The following is a 27206-nucleotide window of genomic DNA, read 5'->3' as shown; positions in this document are numbered from 1 at the left end:
AAAAAATTGGATTCCCATCATCACACATCATCCTAATGATATGGGTAAGATGGCGCCTCTAGTAAGTACGATTTACTTGATGTTTCTAACTATTTCGACAATATATCACAATGGACTTGCCGGTAAGTTGTATGAGAAACACACACATACACACATACACACACAATATATATATATATATATATATATATATATGTGTGTGTGTGTGTGTGTGTGTGTGTGTGTGCGTGTATTAATCATAGATTATTTCATTAAACAAATTCTAATGAAAACTTGTCGGAAAATCACAGCAATGAGCACGCGTATAAGGACATTATTTCTTCAATCCCCATTTTCAACATCTTACGATCTGATAAAAACAAAATCAAACAAAAAAATTAATGAACTCATTTTTTTAAAATACACCAAAAAAAAAAAAAAAAAAAAAAAAGAACCAAAGAAAAAAATTACAAACAACAGAATCAACACAATATTATGGCAAGAACTTGAGTAGTATAATATGAATCTTGTTTGTGAACTGAGACAAAAGTCTTTTTGCGAGACCATCCGACTTAGGATCGTGTCGAGTTATTTTGTTCAGGTAACAAGTTGGGGTGATCCTGATCTGTGGATATGTGACGTTAAAAATATTCTGGCCAAAACTTTAGGCAATGTGTTGTCGTTTACATGCATAGTTTGTCACTGGCGACATTAAAACATTTAATTATACCATATATACTATCACTATAGTCAGTTCCACAAGCCGTGCGCACGCGTTGACTTGGATATCTTCACAACCTTCTGATGGATTTTAATGATAATTGATCGAACACTCGAATTGTTAGTGACATTAAGCCGATTTTTTATTTATTTTTTTTGCATTGGTTACAGTATCATACTTAAGAATTTTTCTTCTTTACGGTAGATAAAAAAACGAAGGGTTTTGGATGAGTGAACATTTTGATGTTTCACAATACGGTATTATACACAGTGAATTCTGTTGTGATAACGATCGCTAAACTCGCCAACAGGTTTGACCAGGGGTTTACATATCACGAGAATCATGTGCACTATTCACTATTATTGCCATCCTTGGTTTAAAATGACACAGGAAAATGTACACTTTGTACACACTAGACATAAACAATTGTTACAATTTAATATTTGAAAGTCAGAGGCATAGCTTCCTGTTGTGAATTCTACATTCTTAAAAACTTATAAAATATGGATTAAACATGTACATTTGTCACAGAGAAAAATGTATAAGTATTTCTCCAGGCTGGCAAAGCGCGGAATGCTTTTTCATAGCATGCGGCAAATAGCAATATGGCTTTCAACCAGGAGCCCAGAGGGGAGAGGTCAGATTAATAAATTAATGATTATGTCATCATGCATCTCTTGTATTTGAAAACTGCGGTTCCTTTGAAAGGTTATACTTTACAAAACTTGTTTTGACGGCGTCATCTATATGGTTAGCTCTATATACACAAACACATTGAGCTTATTAGTTCCTTTTTAAAATGCAATAATAGACCAACGAATTTCAGCGGACTTAGTTTCCATCAACGTGTGAGGTTATGCGATAATATGAATAAAGGGTAGATATCGCTATCTTTGCTTTTATCATTGTTGTTGTCCGAAGCAACAATTGTAAGATTTGTTTAGTTGGTGCCTATGAACTTTCGTTTGCTAAAACCACATCATGATAACTGGTGAGATTAATTTAAAACGTAAGTGGTTTGTTTTTTTTCATGATTATTTATCTTGTATTTGTTCCTATACTATTATAAAAGCCATTATTGCCATTTTGTATTACAAAAATTGATTTGTACATATAATAGCGGGAAATTGTCATAAAAACCTGGCAATTGTAGTTTAGCCTTAAATGGTGTTGTTTTAAGCTAATTCAACGTTTAAGTGATATAAATCAAGTGAATTACACATATCCTAAGTTAGTCGTCACCACTGAGATGACTACTTTTTTCATAACAACCTCTACAATAGAAAGAAAATAGCGAAGCTCTCGGGAGTTTTTTTTTTTTTTTTTTTTCATATGGAAAATAAAGAGGTGACTAAGGTAAACACGAACGACTTAGACCCAGTAATAGGCATGAGACGGATATTAATTGCTCTGCACATGCTCATTTCGAGAGCGACCTTTCTTGAACAAGCGTCTTGTTTACTCGTGTAGTCTTATAACTATATTATGGACACCGCCCTCCCTGTTAGGTTAGTAGTAGTAAGTATTTCGTAAAAACTTCATTCATTTTCAAATTGCTAGGCTCAAAATAATGCCAACAAATACAAATATAAGCTGTCAGATTTCACTATGACATTATGGTTTGAAAGAACGAGTCATCCCATTTGAATCCATAATTTTGTTAATAATATTGAATTCGTATTATACGATTCTGACCGACATCGGGGGAATTCTATTGTCGCGAGTGCCCAGGTCAATAATTTAACAGTTTCGGGTAAAAATATTATTATAACACCTTATTCTGATATAAGAACATTTTAGAGTATACAATGGCAAAATTGAATAGAACATCGTGGTTTATTTTTGTTTGCGTATCACACCATCAATCGGTCAGATATTCCTTTTTATTTGACACGAGGTTGAGAAAGAGTATTGCTATAGATTTAGTCTCATCTGACAGCCTATACATATTTTTTCTATCGAACCGCTGCTGAAATATAATGTTCTGTTATACCGTGCGGTTTCTATTTTGTTTGATTTAAAAGATCTTTTTAAATAATACAATAAACTTGTCAATTTTCATTTCATTTCTTTTCACCCATGGACATAAAAGGAATCAAACTTTAATCATGATCTTCACCACAACGACCGATACCTTCATTATCTTGATAATTATTATCACGATCATCATCATCATCATCATCATCATCATCATCATCATCATCATCATCATCATCATCATCATCATCATCATTGTGTGAATACTTTTTGTTTAGTAGTTTAACTGCTATTCAATGAATTAATCTCTACATTAAAAAAAAAAAAATTTGGCCCACGGTAGTGCTAGATTCATCTTCCTGAATTTGAACGTTTTCTCCTTCACTCTATGATCCTATTATCAGATTCACAGGTCCATATTGAAATTTTACCCAACGAGGTCAACGAGATGCTACCTGTTGAAGTCCGTGTTTCCTGTTTACCCGATGACAATATTAACTCAATGGGAGAAATTATGATTTTTGAACTTGGTAGAGAGGATGAAATGCCCATGGTAATTCTTCGACAGAATTCAAATTTGACGCTAAATTTGGGGACAAAGAAAAACATCAAAGTAGGTATACATATATATATATATATATATATATATATATATATATATATATATATATATATATATATTATTATTATTATTATTATTATTATTAATATTATTATTATTAGTATTATTATTTATATTTTATATTAGCTCTAACCAACATTATTGAGCACTCTCGTACCTACACGTACCCACCAACACTCATATATATATATATATATATATATATATATATATATTATATATGGATTTTTTTTAATCGAATGACACAACGCTAGGGCTAGAAATTCCTTTTATACACAAGTACGGTGAGAGCATGTGAGTAACTTTGAGCCGCCCAGAGTGAAAATCGAAAAATGTACTAACAGCGTCAAAGGCGAATGTCATACATGACCTCAAAATCGCACATGGCTTTTAAAAATTTATATTAGAAAAAAATAAGACTAAATTGACCAAAATATGAAATTCCTAAAGATATTAATATATCATGACATCGGTCTGTAACTTTGTAATATCACTTATTATCCTTCATTATTTCAGGGTTCTCAGTCTTCGAGGAGACATTATGTTATAAAAGTAAGCAAGAATAAGATATGGCCTCCACCACTATCGCAACCGTTGCACGAAGCAGCACATTTTAACACGATTTTTCATACATTGGGTATTGTAGCGATAGCAACAGTAATCGTAAAATGATTAATCCTGGAAAAAAAAATTCTGGGGAGTTTATTTCAAAAGCATCGGATTAATGTCAAATGAAAACTTTGGTAATTTATTTTGTTTATCTACAGGCATATGGACATTTTAATAAAATTGTGAGCGACAGCTACATTAAATTGGCCATTACTAACCCCAGAGTATCAGATTCTGGAATTTACTTATGTGTCATGCATTACATTGACAAAGAAGGAAAATTGATGGAACTTAGATCTCAAGCCACTCTTACAGTCCACAGTAAGTTATTAGGCTTTTGCGAAGTGCACATATGTGCAGGTCTGAAAACCGAAAGCAATTATGGGCTTGTTTTAACATTGTTGTAATGGACAATGTTTTGTGTTGGTTTGAGAGTATTTCAATGACAACAATGTGCCCATAACAATTTGGGTTATCAGACTTGCAAATAAATACACGTCGGGCTTATGTCAGAAGTAAGCACAAGTATTACAAATAATTCTCTGGTTCCACGAGACTCTTGGACCCGGAGCTTACTTGTGCTTAAGTAGATTATAAGAAAAAGATTAAAGATTATTTGATGACTTAAAAAAAAATCGAATGCTGGTCTATCAAAGAATGGGGTTCCTGATCGCTTAGTCGAAATGTTAGTTGCTTCATCGGTTGTCAATAATTTGTCCTAACCCCCAGCAGTGATTGGGTAGCTGAGTCTATTAGATCTGGCGGAAATTACTTTACGACAGAATATCGTCTCATCAAATGGATAGCAAGCAATTGTTACTCTAAGTTTAACACTAAGGAAACCAGGATGGACATCAGCTTCGTGAGATTTATGTCTCATAGAAACTACCATCAACCGGTTTTGATCTCAACAAAGTGATAATAGTTAATAAATTTTAAGATGTAGCTAGCCCCAATGCGTCCTTTCAGCTGATTTTAACATATTAACGTCTGCGTTTGTTACAATGCAAGACGTGATACAAATTGACTTTGATAAGAGTCATCTAAAGATTCAACACGCAATAAAAACTTTTTGGGGAGATGCTTCAAAATAATTTAATACATTTGCTTTTGTGTAAAAGATTTGATGGAGCATTTAAACTGTACCCCACTTATTGAAAGGTGAAAGACGCTGAATATGTTGTTCAAGGGCCGACAGGGAACCACCGCCGTGTTTATTAACACATTGAAAAACATGGAAGAAAAGAAAAAGCATATGTACTGCCATATTCCAGAATCCATGCGCACAAACAGTCGGTCTTCCCCAATACTATTCGAGCATGGAACAGCATCCCTCGAAACGTCAGAGCAACCAATAACCTGACAATATTCCATAGTTATTTAAAACGCGACGAGTTTAAAACCAATAAATAGATTGACAATGCCACCTCACCACACCTAGTTGCGTCAATTTTCATCACATGAAGTTGGAACTATTTTGGATTGGATTGGATTGGAAGTATGTTTGAGTGTTTTATTAAATCATGTTTATCAGTCATGAGTGAGATCGACCCCCCCCCCTGTTTTTTTTCCAAATCCAGAACAAGATATAACATCTTCATTTGACCTTTTGGTGGAGCAACTTTCAAGTCTGAAAGAAAAGGTTGAAAAGCAGGAGGATACAATAAACGACCAGAAAATCGCAATACTTGATTTGAAAAATGAACTGCAGGATCAGAAGATTTCCATACTCACAAATCAGGCTAATGTGATTGAGAAGGTGGATATGAAAGGTATGATAATCATAGTGAATCAGATCATAAAATTTGATCCAATTTGGTATTACGTCGGAAACAGCTCAATGAAGAAAATTGACTTTGATTTCAAAATGATTAAAACTAATAAATCATAATTTTTTTTTAAATTTAAGAAACAAAATTCACAGATCTTAACTCAATAAATGCATTTAATACAAATGTTATGAGTTAAGACTAAAATTGAATTTCAAACACAAGGTTCCATTTTGAGGCTATTGGTCACCCATGTTGAATACAATTATACAACAGTATAGCTATCGATATCCGCATTTGGCACAGTAGTACTATGCCGCCCCTTAATAATGGAATGCTCGATAATTGAACTCAGTTTATTTTCTGGTATTACTAATAGGATTCAACAGTCGTGACGTCTCTTCCCTCGAAATGACGCATACTAACATAGTAACTGGTTCTAAACTATCGGAACAATGGCGGACGCCCTTATGAAACACTTCTCCGACGAGAGGAGAAAAACGATATAAATCTGATCATATTATGACTTTTATACATTCTAATCACATGACATGTAAAAAAGTTCTAGCCAGCATGAAGAATAAAAAGTACCAATTTTTCTTTGTTTAGAACCAAGCTGCTGGTTGCTGGGCGGACGTGACATCAGACTATTGAATCCTATTATCGCCGGGCTGTACCGTAGCCATCATCCCAACCTTGTACGGGCTTCTCGTCAAAGCAAAAATCGAAAATGCTAAATTATCTTTCCCCATAATACTTATCAGATTGCACACTAGGACTGTCAAATGCCGTCTTTTAAGAGCTCCTACCACACTTTTAATAGTACTTATGAAGCATTCCAAATCAATCGTGGGATCGTCTATTAGGTTTTTTAAAACCCTGGACTATGGAACTCCTTACCCAGGCAGTTTAGGGTAAAGGGAAACCTTGCCATCTTTTAAGAATGTTTTAAGATATGTCTGAGTTGTCTTTTAAATCATAGACTATCTAATTTTTGTTCTATTGTAGTAACTCACAACAACAACCTATATAACTCACTGACACAATACCGATCAGTATGTTATATGGGCCTTTGGCGGCTGTTATGAACCGGAATGATTACGAACAGTCGGTTGTTAATCTTTTCTCTTGACGAATAAAATGTCACAATAAAAACAACACTTATTCGAACAACTAAATCGGTGACCTCGACTATTAGCAACACAATCATCATTATATTACAAGTAAGTTTTGTTTTGATTTCACTCCATCGCGGTACACACAGTTACCATTGGCCAATTCCGCCATAGCCATCAGTGATTACCGGGAATTAGCACTTGAAGTTGATAACAACAAGAGATGAAGTGAGTAGGAAAGTGCCAGAAGACAATAGAGAATACAAATTTCACGGCGGTGATGGGGGTTTGAACCCACGAGCTTACTGGTACGACAACTCCGATACAGGGATCGTGGATAGCTCATACGGTAGAGTCACGCGAAATTTTTCTCATTGTCTTCTGGCACTTTCCTACTCACTTCATCTCTTGTTGTTTTCAACATAAGTGCCTGCTCCACTCACTTTTTCTGAATTAAAAATCTCACTTAAAGTTGACGAATATTTCAGTGCTAACACAAAACACCAACAGGTTCACAGGATCACAAAGCAAGCGGCACGGCACTGTGCTATTATCATTCTCGTTTTGGGGCTAAAACCCGAGTTATGCAGTATAAATCTAAAAGTTCCATCCCAAATATACAAATAAAACACGGTTGTATTTTGATTCTTGATAAAACATTCTCTTATCTTTTTGACATCGTTTGACACACCAGACCGAGAATTGACAACTGATTATAATCACTTGAAGGAAGAAGTTTCAAGTTTGAAGGCCAAAGTTAAAAGACAAGAAAACGTTATAAGAGAGCAGAAAAGCGAAATGCTTGGAATGGAAAATAGACTGCAGGACTGGAGCACAATTCTTAAAAGTCAAGCCAGTCAAGTGAATACCATGGTTAAAAAAGGTAACATTTAGAATAAGAAACAATTAAAATCAAGACTTATTTTTTAAAAAATGGTTTTAAAATATGGTAATTTATGGCTTTAGAGATGAAGTAAAATTTTTTTTAAAAAGCCACTAGATTTAATATCTGATTCAACCATCTTTACCTCTAATAAATTACGACTTTGGGTCCCATTAGCAGTCGAGGTAGAAGTAGTAGTAGAGGTTGTTGCAGCAGGGGTAGTAGCTGCTGCAACAAATGTTGGTAATAGAAGTAGTAGTAGCAACAGCAATAGTCAGTAGTAGTAGTAGTAGTAGTAGTAGTAGTAGTAGTAGTAGTAGTAGTAGTAGTAGTAGTAGTAGTAGTAGTAGTAGTAGTAGTAGTAGTAGTAGTAGTAGTAGTAGTAGTAGTAGTAGTAGTAGTAGTAGTAGTAGTAGCGGTTGCTGTTGTTGTAGAAGTCGTGATATCAGTAGTGTTAGTAGCAATAGTAGTAATAGTTGTAGAAGCAGCAGTAATAGTAGTAGTGGTAGCAGTAGTAGTAGTAGTAGTAGTAGTAGTAGTAGTAGTGGCAGCAGCAGTAGTTGTAGCAGCAGCAGCAGCAGCAGCAGTAGTAGTTGTAGTAGTAGTAGTAGTAGTAGTAGTAGTAGTAGTAGTAGTAGTAGTAGTAGTAGTAGTAGTAGTGGCAGCAGCAGTAGTAGTAGTAGCAGTAGTAGTAGAGGTAGTGGATGTGATGATAGTAGTGTAAGTAGCTGTGGTAGTGGCAACAGCAGCAGTAGCAGGAGGAGGATGAGGAGGAGGAGAAGAAGAAGAAGAAGAAGAAGAAGAAGAAGAAGAAGAAGAAGAAGAAGAAGAAGAAGAAGAAGAAGAAGAAGAAGATGATTATGATGATGATGATGATGATGATTACGTAGAAAAAGAACAGTTCGTGAAATATGGTTTAAATGATGTTTTTGGGAAAAGTAAAGCGCTTCTTATTGACATTTGAACAATAATCATTCCCGCCAAAAGCTTCACTTCTTTGGTTTTGTCCAACATGAGCATTTCAGTTTTGTGGCAGTTGTTTCGTTTGATGGGAAATTAAGTTTTTAAACAACTGAAGCAAGGCTGGTACTACTCAAATTTATCATAATCCACTGAGGCGAAGTTTGCTGTGGAGTTGAACCAAGTACAGTATATTTGGTAAACTTTAACCCATAACTAAATTATTTCTCTCATATGTTCTGATCAGCCTCCTTCACATCTGCATTTAGTGCTGGGCATATTGTGAAGGACTCGCTAATTTCTGGTGCCACCATCATTTTTAGAGATGTCTTTATGAAGGAAGGTCCCGGGTATGATGAAAAAACCGGTAAATTTACAGCTCCTACGGCAGGTTTATATGTCTTCCATCTCGTGTTAACCAGTGAATATAAAGGTAGGTAAAACTGAAAAGGAAATAGCAGAAAGCATGAAAAGGGGAGGGAGACAAAGATAGATATATAAATAGATAGATAGATAGATAGATAGATAGATAGATAGATAGATAGATAGATAGATAGATAGATAGATAGACAGATAGATAGATAAATAGATGGAGAGAGAGAGAGAGAGAGAGAGAGAGAGAGAGAGAGAGAGAGAGAGAGAGAGAGGGGGTGCATATCTAAGTAACATTTACTTTCAAAACCAAAAACAAGTGCATATGGAGGTTTGTGATCTTCACTATTGTGTCCATTCTTTGAAATATCGAGTTTCAGACGTTTTGACAAATTTTGAGTCACGTCTCGAGTTAAAAACTTTAAAAAAATTTTTTTGGGTCAGCTTAATTTATTAATACATGGACCCGATAAAATAATAATATTTTCTCCGTCAACAGCAGTTTGGAGAACAATTCCCGTTAAACCATGGTCTTTCTATGAAACACTGTAAAGAATTACCTGATAATGTCAAACGCTGGAGGTAGAGAACAATAAGAACTAAGACTAAGACCTTGGTCTGTCGTGCAGTTCAAGAATATAGAGTCTAATTGAAATTACGTGCAAGTTGGTTTTTTAAAGTATGTTTTTGAAATGTAGAATGTGTTGTGTATTTTGAAAATAACCTTTACATCTTGGTGACACGGTTATAATCGATTAATTTAAAAGTGAACATTTCCTCTTTGAAGCAATATGTAGCTGGGCAGCAATTATTAGTAGTGCCGGGCCGAGTCTATCTTTAGAAATGCTCGACAATACCGAGCCCGAGTCCACCAGTTCCACGAGTCTCGAGTTGCAGTGCTGGAGATTTTCTATGGACCTCTGGTGATTTTGGACTCCTAGCATAGCTTGACTCGCAGATTCGATTGGCTAACATTTTATTGATGGAGAGTAAGTCATGTATAGGCTACTTCCCCCAAACCACCCCAAATTTTCTTAGACCTAGTATAACCAAACAGAAAATTATGTTTTGTTTTTAATTAAAGAAGGTTACTGTGGATGTTCTAGTTGGAAATTATATCAAATCTTTTTAATGCATATATTTACAGATATGTATGCCGGTGTTGATCTCAGAGCAAACAACAGACTTCTGGCAAAATTATTCAACCGTAATCAAAACAATGAGGACCAGTCGTCAATTAGCACAGTGGTCAAGCTGAATAAAGGAGACGTTGTCCATGCTACGGTGGCTTACATGACAAAGAATTTTAAGCTTTGGAAAACCTCGTATTACTCTGTGTTTACTGGATACCTTATCAAACCTTTGTAAGAACAGAAAGATGTGTGAAGGAGTGTCTTGATGTGGGCAATGAAGAATAATATTGTAAAAATGTTAGTACAGAAATTACTTCTGACAGGCGACCTGTGTAGTAGAAAATGGAAATTTGTTTGTATGTTGTATCGGTCTGTTGAAGAATACAAGAAGCAATGCGAAGCACATAGAGCACATGGTAGAATCGTCAAAATACACAATAGAAGCGTACATGTTTTGTATTTATTTGATAAGATTGATTATCATTGCTACTTTCGTAAATGCTTATTATAATAATATTATAGTTGTGTTTCTTTGCAAGAGAGGTGTTACACCATATTATATGAATCACATCGCATCATATTTAACCGTTCCATCTGTAATAAGGTGCCACGTCTTTAGACTCGGGGTTCACACTCTATTATGCAACTCGTCAATAGCTATCTTAGATACATGCCGACCAGCCGAAATATTGAGTCTTTTAAATTCTTATACTTTAGCTTTTTTTGTAACGCAATATCCACTTAACTTTTTTATTAAGCGCTTTACAAAGGGTCCCTGATCAACAACAACGAGAAACTTGTAGAACGAGACATGTCGCCTGTTAGGCGATGTTACCATTTTTTCCGACAAAGACAGCTCTGTTAATGGCCAGTACTCATTTTACACCGGACTACGGTAAGAAAATGTGAGTAAAGAGCCTTTTCCAATGACGAAATTATGCGCCGAGCGAAGCTTGAACCCAGGACCTTCCGACCGGAAAGCGATTGTTATACCACAAGAACACATAGCCGCACATTCTGAATATTGTTTATATTATTTGATACAAATGGTCAAGAAAGACATGGGATCGCAAAATGGAACAGTGCAATTCTAGCGCCTTTGCATCAAAGCAAAGTGATAAGTGATAACCAGTAGGCCAGCTTTTTTTCGGCTGGGAGGCATGTACTCAGTTTGTATGGTCCTGCTTATTTTTAACACTTGAATGACAGCCCTATCAGACACGTCATTTCCAAACAAATCTAATAGGGTGGCAGTGCTTGACACCAAATAACTTTTGGCGCCTATTGGTCTCTCGGGTAATAGATAGATTTGCATTTATATAATATACAATTTTTTAACTCAAGTTGGTTTTCGTCACCGAAGAAGTGAAGTAACAGTGCTCATCAATACCGAGTGCTGAAAACAAACACAAGTTAAAAGCTTATTTTTATTTCACCTTCTATTTAAAATACCAATCAACAAAGAATACTTTGGAATAAAATCAGAAAATATTTATTTCATTGAACCAATAAATACGAGAATATGTAAGTAATGAATTGAAACAGAAATAATACTTAAGATATATATGTGGAACAGTTGATTGAATTATGTCACCTTAAACTTTATATATAAATCTTTAAAAATCATACACTTTATGAAAAGGATAATCAAAAAGAAATATGGGGGAAATGAAAAAGGAATAGAAGGAGGGAATAAGGGAAACTCGAATCTTATAAAATATTTACTCATCACCTTTGTTTATTTAGTAATAACTTCAACAAAATTTACATCATCGCTGACATACCGAATTGAAAAGGTGATAGGTTTGAAAATAAAAACAATGCCATGCGATATTGTTCAATTTTTATAAACTCACATTCTAATCTTCTGTTTTATTCTTCAAGTTTTAAGAAAAATGAAACTCATTGCTATCGTTTGGAAACCCGAAGGGCCAATTTGTAGATCTATGTAGACAAGGTATTATATTTAAAAATTCAGTCGCTAAAAGCCTCCTCGGGTGTATCTCTAGACTTTATTTCCTGTGAAAAAAAATAACAAAATAAAACACAAGTTATATTTCTTTTATTGCAGACTGTAGATGTATTCTATTCCATTTATATCAGAACTTGTCATCTTTCTTCCTACAGCCCGTGTTAAAACCAGATCCTTGCTTTCCTTTAAAGAAAACACCCGTCTTTTGCAAGTTACCCTCAACCAAATCTAAGATCAAGTAAAAAAAATCCCAAAATCTTGACCATCTATAGGGCGCAATATCCACTAAACGTGCTCAAAGCGCTTTACAAGAGGTCATAGCCAGCTGCAACAATTAACATGTAGGCCTAGACATGATGCTTGTTAGGCGATGTTACAATTCTTTGAGACAATGCTGTAAACGGCGAGGTACTCATTTTAAACCTGAGAACGACGAGAGAATGTGAGTAAAGAGTCATTCTCAAGGACTCCGGACTCGAACCCTGAACCTTTTGGCCCAAAGGCGAATGTCATACCACCAGACAACATAGCCTCACAACTACTGATTTCGTTCTGAGCAGGCTCAGGCTCATAAACGTGTGACCAGTCAGGAAATCAACTCAATGACGCCGTGCGTTAGTCAGATACTAACCATGCAAGCTATTACGATTACCTCCACCAGGACCTCTTCTCTAAATAAAAACAATTAAAATGCCCATATTATAAACAATTACAGAACGCATAACAAATGCCTTGGATTGAATAAAATAGACATGTGTAATTTTACAAATTTTACCTCGCGTGGATTAAATGATGCATCACGAGGATACTGTGTCTTCTCTCATTGAAAGAGAGAGAGAGAGAAGGAGAGAGAGAGAGAGAGAGAGAGAGAGAGAGAGAGAGAGAGAGAGAGAGCGTCTTTTGTGCTATGCAATGCTCATAACATTTTATATGTATCGACTTTGAAATATTATTTCTAAGTAAGTCAAGGCTTAAAAAATACGGAATTTAACAAGTTAACTTTAATCAAACGTCTAAACCAAACAAAATACTCACTTGCTATTTCCTCCAATTTTCCCTATTCATCGAATTTGCCAAAATCTGGAAACAGAATTGGTATTCTTATAATATGTGTATATTTTCTTTAGGGTAGGTATTGTATCACTACTTTGATTTGATGATATTCATATACATTTTTAGATATCATTTTCTGTCTAAAATTGTTAAACAGTGTTCTACATAAAGAAATGCTTACGTGACAACAATAAGATTTGAAGTAATCAAAAATCATAATAATTATATCATTCAGCACATGTTGACAGAAAGCTTATAATTTAATGTCAACAGCATTTATTTTCTTTTTGACGGGAAAAATGGGATAAAGCCTTGTTCTGTTATAACATGATTTGTCAGACGAATATTTCAAGAATAGTTAATAACCACACTGTAGTAACATAGTATATGTTAAAAGGTAGGCATATTAATAAAAAGAAACGTGATTTTGTTGTTGTCTTTTTCCTCATTTTAGAATTAGGGAATAGAATTAAACAAAAGCACAGTCATGTTTGTATACCGGGCATCGGGTGCATACCATTCATAACAAAAGGCATTTGTGGCATTATACTCAGTATAAAATGCTTTCACCATTCTTCTTGATTAGATATGGTCAAAGCAATTCACACTTCATTGGCCTATATCACTCCTAAACTTTATATGCTGAGATATAAACCTTTAAACCACAATAAATTCTATGAAAACGATAAATAAATAGCGTTGAGGAAAAAAATAATATGAATGTAAAATTAAGGAGGAGTGAAAAAAGAAGGAGAATTTGAATTGTTGGACTGATATCTGAAAAATAGGACGGGGGCATAGAAAAATTGACCAAGTAACTAGATGATACAACAATAAAAAACTTAGACTAAATAAATAATAAAATGAAAAAGTATCGAACTAAGGTTTGCGATTTAAAAGATACTGTAACCATTATTTTGATTGACATATTTCTATCGATTATGCTTTTATAATTATCTAAAATCTTCAATCATATTTAAGGATATCAACACAAACAATACTCATAAGGTAGTAGAATTTTTTTTAACGAAGCTCTTCTTACTTTTATTCATTTATTTTAATATTACTATTATGTTTTCTTTGCTGTAAAAGTAATCATGATTATTTAATCCTATAAAATTAATCGACACATGGATTAAAATTATAGACTTTAATGTTACAAGATGTTTAATAATGTCTTTTAACGTGCATAATTGAAAACTAAATTATGTTATTCTTCCATGTTATTCTTCCATGTTATTCTTCCATTGTTCCGACTCGTTCACATTTTTAAAGGTCTGGAAACCTAAAGCAATGAAAGGCTATTCTATTATTCATGTAATGTTGATGTTGAGCTTTTATATAGCGCAATATCCACTAAATGTGCCCAAAGCGCTTTACAGGAGTACAATAACAGCAATGAAATGATAGACATTAAGGTTATCAGATGTGTCTCTTTCATTTCCATAATGGACCAACTCTCTTGCTCAAACAAATGCATTATTTACTTCTCCCCATAAATGGTAACCCCTTAATGATATCAAGAATACAAAAACAGTTTGTGGCGTCAGATTGTCAAGCGTTATATCTAACTATATATGGAAGACAAAGTATCGTTTAAACATGTTTAAGTGTCTTTCAATCATAGATAACGAATACCGAATAGTGTGCAGAGTAGATTAAAAGATTTGGCGTACTCATGCGCTTTGGAATTCAAATCACGCACTTACAGGGTTATGCAGCGATTGAAAATACCTTCTGTGTAGCCAAAATGAATAATCTTAAATAGTAAAGGATTCCTAGTCCTGCATTCCTGCATTTTGGAATTCCAGAGTTTTTTCCAATCTCTGCGCGAGTTTACAAAATACAAGATTACAAGAAATATTTATTGAACCTTTCAGAAGATATTGATTTAGTTTTATTTAATTGAAAGTAATTCTGAATAAATAAATACTATTTTAATGTTGCCATTTTTTTGTCTGCTTTTCCTATTTAATTGTATTGCCTAACATTTTGAAGTTACTTTTGTTTTTGTTAACTTAATATAATCATGCATACTATTTATGATAAAAGATAGAAAGATAGAATACATATAATTCATCAAAAAGTAACGGTCAATCGGAAAGAGAATGAAGTTCAATATGCATTTTGTCAAAATCGATTTGGTCCATGCACATTTGTGGTCAAAATCTATGATTAGAACTCAAACGCTTGTGCACATTTTATTTTGTTCTAAACATTTTCTTAAATAAAAAAGACTAAAAATTGGAAATAAATTACAATTCAATCAAAGATATAAAAAAGTCAGACTTTTTACTGAATTATTTGAAACAAAAGAAAGGCAAAAATCAGTATCGGGGATGGGAAGAGGGTTACAGAGTCGATGCATTACAAATTAAAAAGACAAAATTGAATTATCACTACCTGTTTACCACGAGCTCCAACTGTAATGAACTGTGAGTGAAATTAATGGTAACTTGAAATGTATTAGAGAACCAAATCATTATTGAGTTACAAGAAAAAAATTTTAAAAACCGCCCAAGACTGTTTTCGATATTGATAAAGATGGATACTGTTCCATTATTTATAAGTAATGACTAGCTCTGATACAGTAAACATACTGATATATCGCATAACAGTAATTAAGTAAGTCTAGCTCTTTCAAGTCATTAACTGAAATCTAGCGAAACTTGAGAAAGTTAATGGCAGTTGTTTGTTACAATACAAAGTACTTTTCACAAGATGGGCCACGGAGTTAGACGCCATTGACTCAGTATGAAACATCGTTGTAGGCACGTGAAGGTTGCAAATTTGCGTCATAATCTATTAGTGATAGTTTTTGTCGATAGATCTGAAAAAAGTGTAAATGATACGAGATATGGAGCTGATTTTTTGGGGGATGATTTTATTCTTTTATTTTTCTTTTCTTCTGCCTTGTTTGGCTCTGTTCATGCACACTTTTTTCAGATTTTTATCTTACACCAGTGCTTGTTCCCTAATTTGTCACTTCTATTTGGCGACCGCTTTAGCTCTAAAATGTCTAGGTCTAGAGATAATATTTGTGCTTTGCTGCCATCATATCTCTTTTAAAACTTTCAGGACAATATTACATACATTTTTCGACTAATACTGTGTAGATATTTTATTTCGATTTCATAATGCCAAAAACTTTCTTCTCACCTGTTTTCCAATTACCATCTCCTCCAAAGTCTGAAAGAAATGGGACAAATTTGAATTGATGATGATGATGATGATGATGATGATGATGATGATGATGATGATGATGATGATGATGATGATGACGATGATACTGATGGTGGGTTTTGGTGGTGCTGTAAATATAGATATCAATCAATACACTGTAACGATTTCCTTCCAGGTTAAAAAAGAAGAGTACTTTATATTATTCTACTGGGGTCTCGGTAGCGGAGGGTTGCCTACAATTGCTTATGTCCATTTGTCGTTCTATGATTCCATATAAACTCTGACTCTATGGGTCTTACGTTTGAAATGGACTACATTTTACTTCCATTGTTTTTCAATCCAGTTTGGCAAACGTTGGAACAATCGTTTTTGTATTTGCTTCTGATTTCTTTTCATATTCTAATATTATTTTTACTAGTGGGGGACACGTTTAAGATTTATATCACACGATGCAAAACAAATATAAGACAAAATTGGTTCCGTATTGGTATTATTAAGAAATGAAACAATTTGAAATTTGAAATAAAGAATGCAGGACCTCTTGATTATTTCAACATGTTAGTAGACAGGGAGATGTCTATATGATGTGATTGTTCTTTGTCGATATATCTGAAAAAGTGTAAACGAAATAGGCAGGCTGATTCTATGGGATTATTTTATTCTTATATTTTCCCTATTTGCTGCCATGTCTGGTGCTATTCATGCACACTTTTTCAGATTTTTATATTTCACCAGTGCTTATTCCCTAATTTGTTACTTCTATTTGGCGACCGCGTTAGATCTAAAAGGTCTAGATATAATAACTGTGCTTTGCTGCCATCATTTCTCTTATAAAACTGTTAAGACAATATTACATACATTTTTCACCTGATAATATGTAGATATTTTATTTCGATTTCATAATGCCAAACACTTTCTTCTCACCTGTTTTCCAGTCACCATCTCCTCCAAAGTCTGAAAGAAATGGGACAAATTTGAATTAATGATGATGATGATAATCATAATAACAATAATAGTAATAATAATAATGATAATAATAACAACAATAATAATGGTAATGATAATAATAATAATAATAATAATAATAATAATAATAATAATAATAATAATAATAATAATAATAATAATGATGATGATGATAATAATAATAATAATAATAATAATAATAATAATAATAATAATAATAATAATAATAATAATAATAATATAATAATAATAATAATAATAATAATAATAATAATAATAATAATAATAATGATAATAATAATAATAATAATAATGATGATGATGATGATGATGATGATGATGATGATGATGATGATGATGATGATAATGACGACGACGGCGATGATGTAATAATATCAAAAATTTTAACGGCGAGCCTACTCTTCATAAACTTGTTCCAGTCTTCGTTGTTGTTGTTATTAGTTATGGTGCGATGTCCCGAGTTTTTGTTGTTTGTGGTACCAGTTCCTATGTTTTTGCGGGTTTTGGTGGCGCCAGATCCTGTAAATATAGATAGCAATCAATACAATGTACGATTTCCTTCCAGTTAAGAAAAAGTAGAGTACTCACATTCTCTCACCGTACTCAGGTGTAAAATTAGTACCTGACCGTTAAAATGGTTGTCTCTGTCTGAAAGCAATTGTAATATCGCCTAACAGGCGTCATGTCTCGATCTACGTGTTGCACGTTGCTGTTGGCCTAGGACCCCCAATAAAGCGCTTTGAGACTTCGAGTGGATATTGCTCTATATAAAAGAAACTCTCATCATTTTCCACTCTGATTTAAATGCTTTAGTTACCAGGAAAAAGAAAGGATTGAATATAAAATCCCTCTTAACACTTGAAAAGCAGCCATAATGAGTAAACACCTAGTTATTTCAATTAATTTATAAACGTCTTTTCTCTTTCTCGACTGCTACGGTCTTCACCTCACCACACTAAGCTCAAAAACAATAATAAATCATATATTATATATATTATATGGTGCGAGGTCGTTTTCAGCTATGGAATGGCCTCTCCAAGACTATGGATGCATTAAAGTCAAAGTTTGTTTTGAAAATAATATATTTACAAAAATATATTTTAAAGTCTCTACAAATGTTCCCATATGTATTCAGTTAGCAATGGGTCTTTTCCTGTTAGCAGTCAACAGAAGTAGGCCTGTCTTTGTGCATTAGTATATTATGTGTGCGTTTATTTGTATTTGGGCTGTTTAGATTGCCATACTTGTACATAATCATGGTTATGATCTGTACACATGCATTGTAATGTTATTTATTATTACTAGTGGAAAACCCGGAATATTTGCAAGGATATAAAGGCTAATATGATCAGGCACTCATCGATTTCAATTGTTTTACTACTTTATTGTGAAAATCAACATAGATCGAGACGAATTTTTAGCCATCACCGATCATAAACCGTCCAATAATAAACTGTGGATTTGCGCAACATGGCGGCCAGATGGCGATTCTCAACATTAAACGACTGATCACTGGCAGATTAAAAAAAATAATCGTTTGAGGGTCAACCCTTAATATAAAAAAGGGATTTGCAAGTTACTCTGATATCAATCTGTAAAATAGTTTTAGAATTGATTGTTAGATTTACCAGTATCTCTGTGCTCGTTGGCAAGAATTTAATATGGGCTCTACGGAACAATTTTGACCACGACCCAATTTTTAGAAATATAGATTACAAAATTTATGATACAATATAATGTCTTAACCTACTCAACATAAATTTGATATCATTCCTTGAGATTAATCACGTATGACTTAAAGTCTTCTTTAGATATATAAAAACAATTCTTTGAAGACAGAACAACAAATACGAATCTAAATTGAATTAGTGATCTTATGCATACCGGTCTTCCAGTGGAAATATCAGACATCATAAAATATTTTTAAAACTCAAAACTTTACATAAATCTCAAACATTCTATGGCATTATGTTTACATTATTTAAAGTAAGAATCATGTATATTCACCGTCTCCTACTCACCTTTGCCAGAATTCCCGTTGTTCTTTCCACCCTCTGGAAGTAAAATAAAATAAAATTTGTGTGTGCCAATTTGACTTATTATTCGTATACGAATCAACCTATGTTCCAACTTCGGGTAGATAGAGTTCGTAAGCGAAGGATCGCAATCAATCTAGGAGAAGGCCACTTCAAAATTAAATCAAGGGTAGGAAGGACTCTATAGCTCGGAAGAGCAACCAGCCTAGGAGAGGACACTTTAAAATAAAATCAAGCTTGGGAGAGCAACAAGTCTAGGAGTAGATATCCAAAATACATCCTGGTCTTCCAAGTCAAGGGGGGGGGGGGGGTGATTTGAACCAACAAACCGATACAATAAAAAAAAGGCAAAGCTACAGAAACCGCAACAACACTTAAAACCGGCATGGTCGAGGAAGTGTTCTCCTTTATGGAGACAAAGACGTGGACTGGCGACTCTTCTGATGACCTAGTGGTCCACTTCAACAAACAACAACAGTCAACAAACCAAACTCATTTAACACACAGTCCTGACGATGGCTGATTAGGCCTGAAACATCGATGTAGACTAACGCAAACATTGTGGTAAATATTAAAATAATATCTATCTATCTATCTATCTATCTATCTATCCATCGATCAATCGATCTATCTGTGTCTGTCTATCTATCTTTACGTAAGTAATGTCAATCTTTTTACATAACCTTACTTCGTCTGTCCCAACCAATTGCATTCTTAATCTATCTATCCCTCGATTTATCTATCAATTTATCTATTAATTTTTATCCCTTTTTAAATTTTCATCTTATAACACTCATTGGAAAATACTTACTACAATTCTTTTGGTAAGGCTCAGTTCCAAGGAGATTACCACTGCGGAGAGAAGCAATATTATATTGATATTTTAGTATCTTCTTGTTATGCGTGAGATTTGGGAGAGGGAAATGTGTCTACATAGTTACATAACACCATATTTATTAGATATGCGTATAGCGTGATATCAATTAATCACTTTTTATGAGATATACAGATAAGAAATCACCGTTTTGATTTATATGCCAGGCTTTTATGATTTATTCTTCCCTTTCAAATCCAGAACACAATACATAGAAAATTGGCAACATTGGGATTTATAAATATAGTAATTAAGACAAGAGAGATCATCAGGATAATTTCAACATTTTGAAATAAACCTCAGCATCACAATCTTACAATAATTGTTACAGTACACAAAGCCAGCATTTTAAAAATATAACAATTGTTACTGCTGCAAGAAAAAAGTCTCAATTATACCTTCAAAATCGACAACTAAGATAAGAAAGAATATTATAACAAAAATAAAATATGATAAAATATCTGAAGGCATTAATCAAATCACTAGACCTCTTTTTCCTAGCTTTTGACTTCCTGACGTTGTGATTAGATTGTCAAACCAATCGGATTCTTATTGCATGATTAATAGAAAATGCATTCATCGTGAGGAAAGTAAAATATAAAAGTCACGGGTTTACTTTCTCTTTTTATAAGCCGAGGGTCCTTTTAATTGATTGATGTATGAAATAAAAGTTTTCTGATCAAACTGTTAAAAGACATTTTCCAATAGACAGATTTGGCTTTAACGAGATTGTTTAATCCATGGGAATAAACCCATTCAAACTTACGGGGGATCGTAGTAACAAACAAGGTAGTACATGCCGTTGCAGTCCGCGGCATAGCAACCCAATTTTCTTGATTTGGCCCAAATCATCTAAAGAAATAAATACAAATAAGCATTTATTCATGAATTTTCTATTCTTTAAAAAGACATAGGATTGGGGAATAACATTGTTCCGTACATCCAAGGTTAAATTTTAATCATCGAGCACAGAATTATCGGCAAAAAAATTATAAAACTATTTTTTCACAGATTGATATACGAGTAACTGGCAAGACTTTCTTAAATTTACGATGATTTGATCGTCAGTTGACTCTTCCACGCGTCGTAAATGCTGTCGCCTAGGCATTCCATGAAGTAATAATATAGATAATCAATCAAAAATCTAATGTTAACAGAAATCACCCATGTTGTTCAAGATGGGTAAATTGGGGGTTAATTATCTTGTCCAAGGAAAATAAACAAAAGTGTCTAAAGATGGACTCGAATCAATGACCTTCTGGGTTACAGCGCAATGCAGTAACCTCTCGACCACAGCGTTCCCTCACAATGCTATATTAAATTGTATTAACTAAGCAAACTCCAATTATTTCTGAAGAGATTTTTCACCTTGCTTAATAAAACTTCGGAGTGTCGGAAATTATCACAACTGGTAGTTATATAATTTTATAGTCTAGTATCTTCCGCGCTGAGGAGACAAACCATTCACAAGCGAGAGAATGTGGCGGCTACATTAAGGTTATTAACTATCCAGGTGCTCAAGATCTCAAAACGTTATTTATTTTTTGATATTTTTTAATGGAATTTTCAGTAGACTACTTTATTCAAGTATTCTAATCAATATAATATTATATTCATCAAAAACCTATTTTTTCAACTGTTGATTGCAATATTAATCATGGAGATACCGTGACACAGGTATTTTCAAATACTAAAAACACTAAAACTAAATAAGTTAAATAAATAATGATAAAATCCCAATTTTTCATCCATTAGGGACATTTGTCTTTAGGATCTTTTTCAAGGGAAGACTAGAATAACCAAGTGGTCAGTCACAGCTCAGTGCGCAAACTGATCTTGGGCTTGCTCAAGGCCGCACAGCGGGTAATCGAACTGGGTACCTTTCGAGTAAGAAGTAGAGCTGTATCGGGAAATGGTTTATCGTGTTCTTGGAAATACCGAGTCTTATTTGGAAAAGTCTTTCGAACTCCAAGCCGCTCGGTTTATTTTGCTATCTTGGCACAAACGAAACCTCGATGTCCTGATTTGTGACCTAGATGTCTCGTGTGACCCAGATGAATCGTTTTGTGACCTAGATGTATCGTTTTCTGTGTGCAAGACATGCGGGTAAGTACAGCGAGCGTTTGCCAGTCAGAAAATAAAAGAAACAGTCTAGCTGCGTTTGAAAAATAAACATTAAAAAACCCCCAACAACTTAACCTTTCAATGTCGAATTTCAAGCATACTTGGACCTAAAAGAAAATCTTACCGTTTTCATCAAAAGACAAGCAACAGCAATGCAATTATAATTTAATCGAAGCCCGAGTCCCAATATTCTTATTGATCTTATGGTGGAAACGGTTTATTCTGCATTTTAAAAATAATATAAATGGAAACTATTAACTGAAAACAAGAAATCAGTGTCACTGGCAAATGGTTAATTGTATGAGACACGCGCGCGCACCATCCAGAATCCTGTGACACTCCTACCCTACTTGATAATCTTAAAAAAGTAATAGCAATCAGCAATACTGAGTTGAAAAAAAGAAGAAAAGGTGGGGGGGGGGCAAAACCTAGTAGCAACGTAACCCTTTAAAGGCGAAATTCGATCTTACTTTGACCCAACACCAGATCTTCCCGTTTTCATCAAAAGACAAGAATAATTTTAGATAATTGAAGTTCGAGTTGCGATACACTGACTGTTTTCTTGGTGGAAACGCTTTATTCTGCATCAACAATAATAAAGAGAACAGGTAATTATTTTCTGAAAACAAAAAAAAATCAGCTTCTCTGTTAAGGGGTTATAACACCTGCACGACAAGCATCCGTAATATTCCCATGCACGATATCATGAGGCGACCCGTTACTCTTTCACATTTCCCCACGCCCCCTCCCCTCGTCCCTTTTTCCTCCAACCTCGGTATTTCTTGCTGGATGTGAATTGTTTTCTCTCTCGTTCAATTAAAACCAAGACATTGGGTAGCTTGTTTACAATTAGGTGTGAATTGGTTTGAAAGCAATACAGTTCCGAGTTCCGATTCAATGTTCGATGAATCACTTTACCTCAAGGGTCTTGCGGGCAGCGAGCTGTTCCGGTGTCCCGCCACAGCTCTAGTACGAAGCGAAGACCTTGCCGCTGAGCCACGCTGCCTCTCGTACCCAACTTAATCTTGAACTGGGCTTTTTGATAGTTACAGCGGCAATGATGATAGTGACGACGACGACGACGACGATGATGATGATGATGATGATGATGATGATGATGATGATGATGATATCTACCTGCGTGTAGTGCCCAGCTGCACCAGGATTTCCGGTTCCATACTGAAAGTCTTTAATCTCGTCGTACCACAATTTAGCCATTTCTTTGATCCGATCCGACTCCTTACCACGTTTGGTAACTTCAGCAAGGTTCTCTCCATATTGTCCTTGTTCATGCTGGAACACACATCTCTTGGCCCATCTTTTAGCACTAGCTTCTATTTTCTTGTCATACACCTAGATAGAAAGAACAATATTGCTCTCAATGACAGGTCTGTTAATAGAACGCATTATGGGCCTGATTAAGCATTGTTTTTGTAATGGACACTATTTTGGGTCGGTTTGAGAATGAGACCATAACTATTTGGGTCAACAGCCCTGCAAATAAGTAAATGTTCCTCGAAAATTATTTCAATTTTCAAACCAAACGTCGTTTAAAAGGATGAGTTAATGGTCACATGTAATTGTCTAGGAGTCTGAAACTGAAATACAATTCCTACAAGTTAATTTCAAACAATAATTAAAACAGCCTGGGCTACAGCTGCAGTGCAGAACTGGAAAGTTAGAAAATGCGACCTTGTTTCTTTCTTATGGAGAAAGACAAGGCGGGGCTCTATCCCATGGTCTCGAATCTCAGCGCTCCCATTGCCCTAACATTTTGGTCACATTGATATAGCAGATATATGCTAGTTAACTGTAGCTTATCACTAAAAACATAGGTATACAGACTAATATGAAAATTCGCTAGAATGAGAACCAACTTCAAATAAAATAAAATCACATAAAAAATAAAGACGTCAGTAATGCAACAATGAAATATTTTGATTTTTAAAAATGACCTAATACAATTTAAAAGCTGACATGGAGAACATGTGAAAGACAAAGAACAGTCAACAAAGAGAATATGATAGTGAGATTAAAGAAAAGCAATTATATAAACTAAGTCTACGCGTATATATATATATATATATATATATATATATATATATATATATATATATATATATATATATATATATGGATTTAATCTCAACTATGACAGACCACGTAAAGTTAAAGTATAAGGTGAAGCCTTACCAGATCCGTCATATCACATGCCTGCTTAGTACCGCGCCGATAATCGTTGTGGATTTTTGTAATTAACGTTCGGTGGCTATCAGTCCATGTTCCTGAAGCAAGATGGCCGGCCAAGCACACCACTAATAGTGATAGAAGGACGTTCATGGTGCCTTCCTCGGTGAACCTCCAGTGGCATGATATCAGATACAAAAGCAAAATGTTATTTATTTGAAGTTAAGCTCAAGTAAGGGAACAATAAATAATAAGTTGTCCATTAGATAAATATATAACTTTTGCAAAACCAACGGGTGTATGTAGTTACGACCAGTTCTAGTATCTACCTATCGTGAAATTAATAGTATCGTTCGCTATGCTGTTACAGCTTACCTACATCGAAAGTCTATTGACCGACTCATTTTACCGTAACTTTCATGCCTTATCCTATCATGGAATTCAAATGATATCATGTTTACTATAATATAAATTGACAGTAAACATTGACATTATATAGAACTATCCGTGTGGCAGCTGTTGACTCAGATATACTTTCATAATATTGTAAAATTTCTAAATTGATCATGTTTTTTTGTGATTGAAAAAAAAAAGCTTCTTTTCCAATATAGATTAACTCACTCAGACCCTAACACCGACTACATCCGTAGTTTATCCGGGTTACTTTTACCCCATGCCTATTTATTACATTTTTATGAGACAAATTATAGGCGTGATATCAAAGCTAATGTTATTAGTTTGTGTATGTTAATAATAGTTGAATAACACTATCTATGTACACGCTCATTTTTAATACATTTTTTTCCAATTTTGAAAAGTAGCAAAAATCTCTAGGATTCAGTGAGTTAAAACATAATGTTGAGACTGTGGCTGTGGTCTGCCTACAATACAGATATTATAAAATGCGCAGGAGTTCAAAGCCGTGGGGCCGACGTGTATTTATTTGCAGATCTCTTGACCCAAATTATAATGGGTGCATTTTTGTTATAAAAATACTCTCAAACCAACGCCTAATAGTGTCCATTACAACATTGTTTAAACAAGCCCATAATATTAGCGTTCGGTTATCAGACCTGCCAATATGTCCACCTAGCGCAGAGCACATGGAGTTGGTGTTAATATAAATTTCTGGTGTATTAAGTGGAAGACAGTACTTGCTTGTTGTCCTTTGAATGGGAAATGAATCTGTTGAAACAACTACTTTCTGTAATATGTAATTGTAATAGACCCAACCATAGCTGGGAAGATCGAGGGCGTAAAGAAATTCCACACATTCACCGATTGAGCTATTGGAACCCAAATGGATACACACACACACGCACACACACACACACACATATATATATATATATATATATATATATATATATATATATATATATATATATATATATATATATATATATATATATATATATATATATATATATACATGTGTGTATGGTTGTGTGCGTGTGAATATGTTTAGGTGGAAATATATGGACATTTATCATTTTAAAAGGGCAATATCCACTAAACGTGCTCAAAGTCAACAGCAACACTTAACATAATATAGGACGAGACATGACACCTGTTGGTCGATATTACAATTTTTTCCTACAGAGAAAACGCTGTTAACCACCAGCTACTCATTTTACCTCTGAGTACTGTGAAAAATTTGAGTAAAATGCCTTTTCCAAAGCTCAACAACTATGCACCTCTCAGAGCGGAACTCGAACCCTGGAACTTCCGGTCCGAAGACGAGTGTCATACAAACAGAGCAAATAGTAGCACATCTGCATGTGACCACAAACCCATCAAATGAAAGCAAATGTTTTCCAACCTATCAGTACCACCTTGTAGATTTTAAGGGGAAAGGAAGGGGGGGGGGGGGGGTAATCAGCTAGACTCACATGCAATCATAATTGGTTGGAATCTAAGCATGTAGTTGGGTTCTTTTTTAAAAAATAATTAATTTTGTAGTTAAAGGGTAGTTTGAGCCCCAAGCAAAAGGCCCTATATAAATCCACTATTTTAACATTATCACAGCTAGATCAGGCTAAACGTACTTTGTAATAATCTGACGACCTATACTTTCCATAGGATAGTACAGGTAAATGAGTGTGACTGTTTATTTTAAATACATGTAAAAAGAATCAAACACTGTGCGATTTAGAGATTAGAAGCTATTTATATTAATTCATGTACTTACAAGATTGACGAGAGGTGAAACTCTTAAAAAAACAGTAAAATCAGGTTTTCTTAGCCGTCTCAATTTGAACTGACAATACCCCCCGTAGCCACTTATATAGGCAAAAATAATAGTCCCAGAGCAGCAATTTTGGAACAATGACACAACAACATCATTATTGGTCAATTATTGCTTAATTAGGATCATGTCATTAAGCATTAGAAATCATTTGCGACATTTCGCACATCCCCTATTTCAATTCGTATCATGATTTGGCCTGTAATAACAATATATTTTTCCACGCTAATTTGGTGTTTATCACCAAATACATAATATTGTTGCTCTCTCTCTCTCTCTCTTTCTCTCTCTCTCTCTCTCTCTCATACACACAAACACACACTCTCTCTCTCTCTCTTTCTCTCTCTCTCTCTCTCTCTCTCTCTCTCTCTCTCTCTCTCTTTTCCCATACACAAACTTACT

General features: G+C 34.3%; 2 protein-coding genes across 5 annotated transcripts; one reads left to right on the top strand and one right to left on the bottom strand.

Moving 5' to 3' along the window:
- On the top strand, window positions 1–15114 carry LOC144965348 (uncharacterized). Its single transcript, XM_078900596.1, has 7 exons — window positions 1–122; window positions 3082–3290; window positions 4067–4229; window positions 5489–5680; window positions 7487–7675; window positions 8883–9068; window positions 10155–15114. Exons 1-7 carry the CDS (start codon window positions 41–43, stop codon window positions 10373–10375), a joined length of 1242 nt encoding a protein of 413 aa, XP_078756722.1. The 5' UTR covers window positions 1–40; the 3' UTR covers window positions 10376–15114.
- On the bottom strand, window positions 11617–26887 carry LOC144965350 (venom allergen 3-like). 4 transcript variants are annotated; one of them, XM_078900599.1, is made up of 12 exons: window positions 26748–26887; window positions 24563–24728; window positions 23507–23722; window positions 21012–21097; window positions 20183–20223; window positions 19357–19389; window positions 17735–17854; window positions 17273–17302; window positions 16325–16354; window positions 15569–15598; window positions 13148–13192; window positions 11617–12159 (listed from the first exon to the last, which is right to left on the bottom strand). In XM_078900599.1, the coding sequence occupies exons 2-10, from the start codon at window positions 24707–24709 to the stop codon at window positions 15573–15575; spliced, it is 729 nt and encodes a 242-aa protein (XP_078756725.1). In that variant the 5' UTR covers window positions 24710–24728; window positions 26748–26887; the 3' UTR covers window positions 11617–12159; window positions 13148–13192; window positions 15569–15572. The 4 variants fall into 4 exon arrangements, with proteins under 4 accessions (XP_078756725.1, XP_078756723.1, XP_078756726.1 ...); XM_078900597.1 differs by lacking the exon at window positions 26748–26887 and adding an exon at window positions 26194–26321; XM_078900600.1 differs by lacking the exon at window positions 15569–15598.
- Between the last annotated feature and the right edge of the window lie 319 nt (window positions 26888–27206).

The sequence above is a fragment of the Berghia stephanieae genome, chromosome 2, assembly GCF_034508935.2.
Source record: "Berghia stephanieae isolate SIO BIC M18660-M18661 chromosome 2, UCSD_Bste_1.3, whole genome shotgun sequence".
NCBI classification, from domain to species: Eukaryota; Metazoa; Mollusca; class Gastropoda; order Nudibranchia; family Aeolidiidae; genus Berghia; species Berghia stephanieae.
Note: the sequence above shows the minus strand (reverse complement) of the source record. Positions and strands in the feature narration are given on the sequence as shown.

Bases quoted from the DNA above. Each gene is read 5' to 3' on its own strand.
- LOC144965348 (XM_078900596.1), top strand. From the start codon at position 41: ATGGGTAAGATGGCGCCTCTAGTAAGTACGATTTACTTGATGTTTCTA. The intron at 7,676-8,882 runs GTAACATTTAGA...TGTTCTGATCAG, and splicing joins GAATACCATGGTTAAAAAAG to CCTCCTTCACATCTGCATTT. The intron at 9,069-10,154 runs GTAGGTAAAACT...ATATATTTACAG, and splicing joins GTTAACCAGTGAATATAAAG to ATATGTATGCCGGTGTTGAT.
- LOC144965350 (XM_078900597.1), bottom strand. From the start codon at position 26,306: ATGACACTCGTCTTCGGACCGGAAGTTCCAGGGTTCGAGTTCCGCTCT. The intron at 23,723-24,562 runs GTAAGGCTTCAC...CTTTCTATCTAG, and splicing joins CATGTGATATGACGGATCTG to GTGTATGACAAGAAAATAGA. The intron at 21,098-23,506 runs GTAGATATCATC...TTATTTCTTTAG, and splicing joins CAGCTGGGCACTACACGCAG to ATGATTTGGGCCAAATCAAG.